This window comes from Sceloporus undulatus, chromosome 6 (assembly GCF_019175285.1).
Source record: "Sceloporus undulatus isolate JIND9_A2432 ecotype Alabama chromosome 6, SceUnd_v1.1, whole genome shotgun sequence".
Lineage (NCBI taxonomy): Eukaryota > Metazoa > Chordata > Lepidosauria > Squamata > Phrynosomatidae > Sceloporus > Sceloporus undulatus.
The window spans coordinates 30,685,413-30,694,797 of NC_056527.1; the positions used below are offsets into that span (position 1 = coordinate 30,685,413).

General features: G+C 38.9%; 1 protein-coding gene and 1 long non-coding RNA gene across 3 annotated transcripts in view; one reads left to right on the forward strand and one right to left on the reverse strand.

Moving 5' to 3' along the window:
* The window catches only part of CDK6 (cyclin dependent kinase 6), a 102,947-nt gene that overhangs the window by 55,986 nt on the left and 37,576 nt on the right, over positions 1-9,385 (reverse strand). For both annotated transcript variants that reach the window (XM_042477040.1, XM_042477041.1), the window contains exon 3: positions 3,891-4,058. In XM_042477040.1, the coding sequence (XP_042332974.1) occupies positions 3,891-4,058 (168 nt within the window). The remainder of the gene's footprint in view (positions 1-3,890; positions 4,059-9,385) is intronic.
* The window catches only part of LOC121935474, a 16,193-nt gene continuing 10,577 nt past the window's right edge, over positions 3,770-9,385 (forward strand). Inside the window, exons 1-2 of the long non-coding RNA XR_006104799.1 lie at positions 3,770-3,897; positions 3,993-4,092. This is a non-coding gene — a long non-coding RNA (uncharacterized LOC121935474). The remainder of the gene's footprint in view (positions 3,898-3,992; positions 4,093-9,385) is intronic.

Consider the following 9,385-nt stretch of genomic DNA (forward strand, 5'->3'; position numbering starts at 1 on the left):
GTCTTTACTGAATAGCCTGGGCCCATATCATACCCAAAACATGCTCCATTTCTTCAGTATCTGAGACTGATTCCAAAGGGTCTGCACTGGACTGTCAATTCTCAGATTTCCTTAGTTTGGAGACTGATTTTTCTCTCCATAAACATGTGCCTGTTTATTCTAAGGCTTTCATTCATTTATCAGAGGAAACACCAAGGGACTCCAAAGACAACAATATGCCCAGAGGTTTTACCTGCCTAAAGAATCCCTTACTATTTGAAAAGTAACTATCAGAGAGAGAATGCTTTGAAGTTCCCAACTGAGTGGGGCTAGATCAGTTCTCTGTGCTTCCTTACTGACATGGCTCCTTCTGTTCCAGCAGAAGAGCTCCTTTGTGCTGAGAGAATGAAAACGTATCTTGGGAATGAACTGATACTTCAAGAAATAATTCTTTGAATTTACCTCGCTTTGAGGTATCAGCCTGCTGTAAGATGTGACACGGAGTTCATATGTCAACTGATCATAATGATAGCTCTGACAAGGGACTTCTTATAACTTAATTGTGTGTGTGTTCACTAGTATAGAAGGTACTCAACTCAGGAATTTCTTCCGAGGCAAGACCAGCTGCAATGGTTTTAATTTCCAGGAAGATGAGAGGTTACACATTAGGGCTAACTTCTTAATATTTAAGAGAATTTAAACACTGTAATATACTATTTAGAGAGATTCTGAAATCTCCTTTTTGGAAGTTTTCAAGACAGGTATCTAGCAGAGGAATCTTAGTAACAGAATGTTCTTATTTAGGAATAGAGGTTGAACAGGTTGACTTATTAAATATTTTTCTTTCCTGCAGTTATCATTCTTTGAATGACTCATGGGGTCATGGTTACAAAGGTTCATATATTATTAGATCACCAGATTAGCACAGAGTATCTGTTACTGGACCAACCATGGGATCCACATGACAGACAGTGGTCTTCATAATATTAACATGTGGACATACCATACCATTATTTCACACGTGTCCATATTCCTGGACCTGGATTAGCTTTCTGAAAAGCAGGGTGTCCAATCTCAACTACCACATTAAGCACTAAGTGGAACTGCCCTGAAGACAACTACGAAGGTTCAGTTCCAGCTGTATCTCAGGACCCTGTCTGCCAATATCTGGTACTCTTAGGTACTTCCCACACAAAGTGCCTTGTCCCTCCCACATGTTAGAAATATCAGGTTTGTTTCAAAGGTGGGCAAAGTGATTTCCTGGCTCACAATCAGAACAGAGCCCAAACAACAGCCTAATGCAATTTACAATGGAGTTAGTTCACACTCTTTGAATGCATGCTCAATAACTTTGACCATCCAAAAACCACAACAAGGCCAAAGTGGAAAAACTCCCTCAGTATGCCCCATTTCCCTCACTTTATACACATTCTCCTATTTCAAAGATATAAACCCTTTGGTTACATACTGAACACAAGTGGAAATTAAATGAAGCACAACAAACAATTTTTATAAAGATATAAGTAGTGACATATGCAAACTTGTAATGCTAAATTTTCTTTTCCTCCTTTATGTGCATACTTTTTAGCCCTTATATGCTGAGCAAATACATAACCCAGAGCATGAGAATTAATCTAATAATATTAAATGTTGTAAATTGGAAAATAGCTCATTACACTAATAACTGAAATTATTTAATTAGTTACATGATTGCTTATTAACATGCTATATTAAACATCAGTTTCCAAAGCAGACCATCAATTCTGATGAGAAACACACAGAGGTTTTCACTGTTGATCATAGGGGTAAATTTTGTTATTAGCACCTTCAAAATTGTTCTTTTTGTTGCTTTGAAGTTCCTTTCTCCAAGTCTAGATTTTTTTGGTCACTAATTTGTAGCTCATCCGTTTGCATTGCTTTCTCCCAACCTTGCCAACATGTACACTTGCCAACATGTACACTGTTCACTTGCTCTTCAAATGCCTTGTTTATTAAAGGCTAATAAGGTTAAATTTAACTAAGGAAAATGTGTTTATTAAAGGTCACTGATTAACTGAGTGCAGCAATAAGTGGGTGGATACAAAGATCAGTCAATTAATCAATGATGAAGTATTCTCAGTCAGAAAGTTTGGAGCACCTCTCAGCATTTGCAGGAAAATTCTGCACAACTGAGTCCAGCATACTCTGTCTCCCAATTACCTATCAATAAATGTGATTCGCAAAGATAAATAGCAGAGCACATGTTTTCTCATTTAACTAAGTAGACATGGTGTGTGTGTGTTTGATGCTGAATCTCTAATAACTCCAAACTAATAGTTCGTTTCACCAAAGCCTTGAAAGCATGTGACCCACTAAATCAAGAGGTGCATGGAAAGTACCTTGAAGACAAACAGTGGGGGCAAAGACAAGAAAGAGGGAAATGGAGTGAGTTAGAGGAAAACTTTGCGTTTAATTATTGATTGCTTAGAATTATGTGAACAACAATTAACACACTGAAGGATTACAAAGAGTTCATTGCTGCTTACCCCAAATAATAATAATAATAATAATAATAATATACAATATTTCATATTATTCAATAATGTACAATATAAACAAGAATAAAGATCAATTGAAGAGAACTCAAGAGAGTCATAATGCAACCCCCAATTCCCCTAAAACACACACAGGCTAATAGACAAGAAAACATCAGCCTTTCAAGCCTACATCCCAACATTTCACAAAGGCAATGCCTGCTTTAGGGCTAAGCTAACAAATCAGTCCCACATCCCATTTTATTTCATACTAGAATTCATTTTTAATTCATTTCCACTCTTCTTCAGCTATCCCTCAGTCCCAATTCTTTAATTGCTTCCCAGCTCTTCTGCTGCTGAGTTCTGCTGCCTAAGAACAGAGCCTTTTTATGCATTTTCTCCAGTCCTAATTCTTGTTCTCCTTAGGCCTTCCTATTTTACTGAATCTGCCAAGGGAAGAGTCACCCGCTTTCACAAATTTCACAGTTCAAACAATTAACTATCTTGTTATAGCATTGGATTAGCTTTAGCATTAATTGGGAAATCTAATAAGTCAGACTACATTGCTAGAAAAATCTAATGAGTTAATAACTTGATGAGTTAATTATTTATTTCCAAGTTCTGGACAAAATTGCTATATGTGCTTCCTTCTAAGCATTTTCTAGAATCTACACTATAGAGGTTATTCACTATGGCCCCATACAGACAGGCCAAAATAAAGCTGTGTTGGGTCACTTTGGAAGTATGCTGTTTAAATTATGTATGCATCCTAAGAGTCCGGAATCCGCATCATTTAAACACCATACCTCCAAAATGGCCCGAAGCAGCTTTAATTTGGCCTGTCTGTATGAGGCCAAAAAAAGAAAGAAGGTAACAATGGATGATTATTATCATACCTCTAGCATAATGCATACCCTGCACATATCTTGGGTTCTAACTAGTTTAATTAAGCAGTAAAAATACAAAAGTATATGAAAAACGTATTTCCCCACACCTGTAATTCAGACCATGATTCTAGGCATCTTCAAGAACACAGTCACACAGCCCAAACCCTCCCCTCATCCCCCCCCCCAAACGCTATGGATACCGGTCATGAAAGCCTTCAACTTCACATTCTAGGCATCATTTTCCTTGGAGAAAGTCCCATTGGACACAAAATAGGCATACTTCTATTGAAACACATATAGGGCTATGCCATTAGGCCCAGTAAATTATAGAAGTAAGCACTCCTCCCAGTAATTATAACTGCTTTAGATAAAACCTAATAGTAATATTTCTTGACTTAGAACAGTTTCTTTGCTTTATTTAGAAGTTCAAAGGGAATGACAAGCCAACATCTATGCAAACACAACTACTTGAATTAGAACTAAAAAGGAACTAAAAACCACTGAAACTTACCACTGAGGTAAGAGCCATTTGAAAACTGTAGATCCGTGCAAGGCCAAAGTCAGCTAATTTTATCTGTCCATTGCTGGTTACTAAAATGTTTTGTGGTTTCAGATCACGGTGGACGACTCTATGTGAATGCAGAAAATCAAGCCCTCGCAGCAGCTGAAACATCATGTCCTAGAGGTAAATAATCAAGAACCTTAATGAGAAGGTGAGAAACAAAAGTATCCAATTTTTGCATACCATCTATAGCTTATCTTGATCTAGATCTAATCTGTAGCTAACTGTCTACACTTGTGAGGATCTAAGTTCCATTGAACACATTGGAACTGACTTCCAAATATTTAGATTTTGCCATGTGTGCATCCACACCCACCCACCCACGGTTTTAGACGGTACTGTCATGGCAACATGGGTACTACATAATGTAGAAAACAGATACATCTTGAGTGGACCTGAAGTGTTTCTGTTGGGTTGGAGCCACAAAACATGTTCTTTTCCTGTCTATTTCAACAACACCACAAGGCACCAACATAATGCAGCGTTCCTCTACCATTTCATTAGGTCACACATCATAACCGGAAAAGTAATAACAAAATTATAGTTTCACTGAAAATAAATGGTGTTCTCTCTTGTTAAGTTACAACCATTACATAATTTAGTTGTGTCCCTGTTAATTGAAAAATAAATTAATTACAAGTAACTACTTCCTTCCTACTAATTGCTTCCAAATTCTACAGCCTGTCAAAAAATTTTCCCCTAAACAGTTATGCCATTTTTATTGTTCCTTTCTTTTAAGAGGGCATCCTCTTCATTTTTCTTCTCTTTACTTATTTTTTGGTCCTCTGCAGTCCCTACATTTTCCAGCAAATGTGACTTCAGCCACTTGATGCTTACATTTTCAGGAAAACAATAACAATAAATACCAGTTCACCTCTATGAAAAAACAACTCTCCCTGAGACAAGCATATTTACCCTGAGTATCCAGGAGGTAGCCATCCATTTTTCTAACTGTATCTGCAGTGCAGAAACAATGCAATTTGACATTGATTTAGCTGCCATGGCTCAGTGCTATGGAATTCTGCAATCTGTAGTTTTGTGAGATATTTAGCCTTCTCTGTTGGAGAGTTGTGGTGCCACAAAAGCTACAAATCCCAGGATTCCATAGCACTGCACCATAGCAGTTAAAGCAGTGGCAAATTGCACTATTTCTCCAGAGCAGATGCAGTTCCCACTTACTGTATCTGAGAACATCCCTTAGTGGTTGGAGAGAGTGAGCAACCAGATCAAAGTTATTCAGTTAGAATTATCGTAGATCAGAGATTTAAACCTGCATCTCTCCAGTTTATTCTAACAATGACACATCATTAGCTATGCCTATTCCACTATATTAAACTGAGGCATCATTTGCTAGGGCTTGAATGCACAGATTGTCAAGGGAGGTCCTTCAAATAGTTTGACCTCAAACCATTTAAGATTTCAAAGCAGAGATGTGCAAAATTTCTCATTGCTAAAGCTGATGGTAATTGAGGTCCACCAATGCCTGCTGTGACACACTTTGCCCACTTCTTCTTTAAAGCTTAAGACAGAACTTTAAACTGGACTCCAGGATGCACTGGCAACCTGTGCAGCTGGTACACTGTGGCTAGACTTCTGTATGGGTCAAAATAACATAGTAATTTCCTATGTGGTACTACATTATAGTTGGCTCTTTACCATCTGTAGACTTAGTGTACAGCTCTTGCTGCCAGCTATTCCATGGAATTAAATGCCTTTTCAGTCACATGCCAAGCAAGACAGCTTGCAAAAAAATTTAAACACAGAAACAATTCTTCTTTTGGAACACTTTGTTATAGGGAACCTGTCCCACTGCAGGTGTTTGTCTTTGCTTCTCATCAATGCCAGTTAAAAAATGGTCAGAAATTGTGGTACTTGAAGTACAACAACAACAACAACAACAACAACAACAATATCCCACCTGTCCCTATTGGCAGATTGAGGCGGATAACACCAGAATGGCCACAAATTTGCCTTATTCTGTAATACGAGAATGTCTCACCTCTATCAACCAAACTGAACATCCATAGTGGGTGTGTTATAGCCATGTCACTCCTTAATTCTTTTCATAGAATCATAGAGTTGGAAGAGGCCACAAGGGCCATCCAGTCCAACCTTCTACCATGCAGGAATGCACACTCAAAGCACTCCTGACCAATGGTCATCTAGCCTCTGCTTAAGAAACACCAAAAAAGGAGATTCCACAAATCTTTGAGGAAGCATATTCCATTGTCAAACAGCTCTTACTGTCAGAAAGTTCTTCCTAATGTTTAGGTGGAATCTCTTTTCCTGTAGTGTGAATCCATTGCTCTGTGTCCTAGTTTCTGGAACAGCAGAAAACAAGCTTGCTCCATCCTCAATGGCCTGGTACAAATGGGTGCTTTGTGGCGTGCTGGCAGCGATTTTAGGGTTCGGGAGCGTGCAGCAACCACATGCTCCTGAATCCTAATGCATATGGGTGATGCCATCTTGATGCAGCGCCATCCATACGGCATGCACATCTATGTCATGTCTTGTGCAATGCATCCAAATGGCGTAGTGCACAAGACACGTCACCACGATGCCCCAGGGTTGCCGCGGCAATGATCCGGATGAGAAAGGGGCAGCCTCTGGCCTCCCCTTTCTTCTAATATGTACCAGGCCAATATGACACCCCTTCAAATACTTAACCAGGGCTATGATATCACCCCTTCTCTTCTCCAGGCTAGACATTATTTTATTTCTTATTTCTTATTATTATTTATTTTACTTTTGTCCCGCCTTTCTCCCAAAATGGGACCCAAGACGGCGAACATATATCCCTCAGCTGCTCCTCATAGCGCCTGGTTTCCAGATCTTTCATTATTTTGGCCATCTTCCTCTGGACAATCCCCAGCTTGTCCACATCCTTCTTGAATTCTGGTGACCAGAACAGGATACAATATTTCAGCTGAGGGATGACCAAAGCAGAATAGAATGGCACTATTACTTCCCTCACTGTAGACACTATACTCCTATTGATGCAGCCTAGAATTTAATTGGCTTTCTTAGCTGCTGCATCACACTGCTGATTCATTGCCTGTGGTCCACTAAGACACCTAGATCCCTTTTGCATGTACTGCCATCAAGCCAGGAGTCACCCATCCTATATCTGTGCATTTCATTTTTTCTGCTTCAGTGCATTTCTCTGTGTTGAGATTTATTTTGTTAATTCTGGCTCAGCTCTCTAATCAGTTAAGGTCATTTTGAATTTTGATCCTGCCCTCTGGGGTATTAGCTCCTCCTCCTAATTTGGTGTCACCTGCACATTTGATAAACATGCTCTCTATTCCATCATTCAAGTCACTGATAAAACTGTTCAATAGTATGGGGCCAAGGAGAGGACTCTGTGGCATCCAACTAGTCACTTCTCTTCAGGATGAGGAGGAGACATTGTAGAGTACCCTTTGGGTTAGGTCAGTCAACCAATTACAAATCCACATAATGGTGGCATTGTCTAGCCCACATTTTACTAGCTTTTTTGGTATGATACAATGGGAGGGCCTTGTCAAAGGCCTTACTGAAATCAAGATATGCTACATCTACAGCATTCCCTTCATCTACCAAGCTTGTGACTCTATAAAATAAAAAAGATGATTAGTCTGGCATGACTTGTTCTAAGAAACCCACATTGATTTTTAGTAATCTTGGCATTCCTTTCTAACTGCTTATGGACAGTCTGTTTAATGACCTGCCCTAGAATATGTGTGTGTGTGTGTCTTCCATTTCCCTATTGTTTTTTATGATTTTAAAACCATGATATTATCTGCTTCATCTATTGAAAAATTCTTATGATAGCACTTGTTATAGTTGATGTGTTGTGTTAAGACTGAAGCTTGAATATATTTCCATGAACAATATTCATATCAAACTGCTGCAATAAGAAATAATTTTGTGATGATTTTATCACGGCAGAAGTGAATGTAGAAAACAGGCATGTTATAGCAGGTATATTGTTTTTTGGTGGATGTCCACAAGGTCATTCACCAGAAAAGTCCAATTAACTTTTCTTAATTTGCTGAAAGTAAGTATGTATTCTCCAGAGGTGTCTCTGCAAATGTTTTAATTTTTAATTAAGGCAGGAAATGCAATAATGAGAATGTGTGTTTTACTATGGTCTAGGAAGTCATGAGAAAAGATGAAATTTTAGAAAAATAAAAGTGGAATTATATGTTTTATAGGAATGAGACACATCACATGATATCATCTGCCCTTTCTCAACAAATCAAATTATTTTGTAAATAGCTTAAAGGGTGCAATCCCATCCAGATCCAAGAAGTAACTAATTATTATGAAGCTTGGTGGGACATGCTTCTGAGTCCCACATTTTTGGGGAAAGCAGGAAATAAATAAAGATATAAGAATAATAAAATGATATATATATATAATTCACCAGGCTGATTAGGGGATCCTCGAAGCTATATGCTGAAGAGGTGGCTTTTCCAAGACAGAAGACTGCTCCTCTAATTATTGATTTGGCTCTTTACAACAGAACGTAGTACTTCCATTAAGGGTTAAAATGTGGCAGATGTTCTGATCAAGTTTTTTTTAACAGGAAAGACACATGGCTATAGGGGTCCAGATCTAGGTTCCTACTTCCTAACAGCTGTTTGTGGACAGCAGCTAATTGTATCCACTTGTTTAACCTCAGGGATAATGTTTGGAGGGGACGAAGTACCACAAGTACACTTTTTTCCCAACGGTCATTTCCTTTCTGGTGTAACTTGCATGACAGCATGTGACAAGCAGAAATTAATGGGGGCACTGCTGTGCCAATACCTCTTGAATTGCTTTGACAGGGACTGCAGGCTGCCTGCTTGGCCACCCAGCCAAGACCTCACATGAAACATGGCAAGGGGCCCACAGTTCTATTCACTAACAAGACAGCTGGTCAGTGATTAGGAAGCTGAAACAATGCACCAAGGAGGTGGGGGGAAAGCTTTTGCAAGCAGCTTTAGATTCAGGAGATCAAGTTTTTCAAATAAGAGAATCTGCCTTTTTTTGGTGGGGGGTGTTTCTACTTTGCAGATGAAGGTTGACTAGAATGGAACAAGCTCTTAGTAAACAAGTCCTTCTTGATGAACTTGCACCTGATGAATGAAGAACTTTGCACCCAAAGGAAAAACAGCACTACAAATGTCTTAAGACAACCCAGGCCCCCAATTCACTCAGTAAAACATCTGAATTATACAACTGCACAAAAACTTTTGTGGTCCTCCTAAAAAGGATTCCCCCCCCCTGTGAACTTAATTTTGATAGATCAGAGGTCCTTAAAATCCATACTAGCTGGCTGGCTAAAGCCAAAGAAGAATCTATTTAAGCTTCCCTGACTGCTACCTAGTTATTATAAGGAAGTAGACATTCTTAATGAAAAGGAAGGGGAAGTATGGCCACATCCTTCCCCTGAGCTCACATTTTTGGCTAAATGA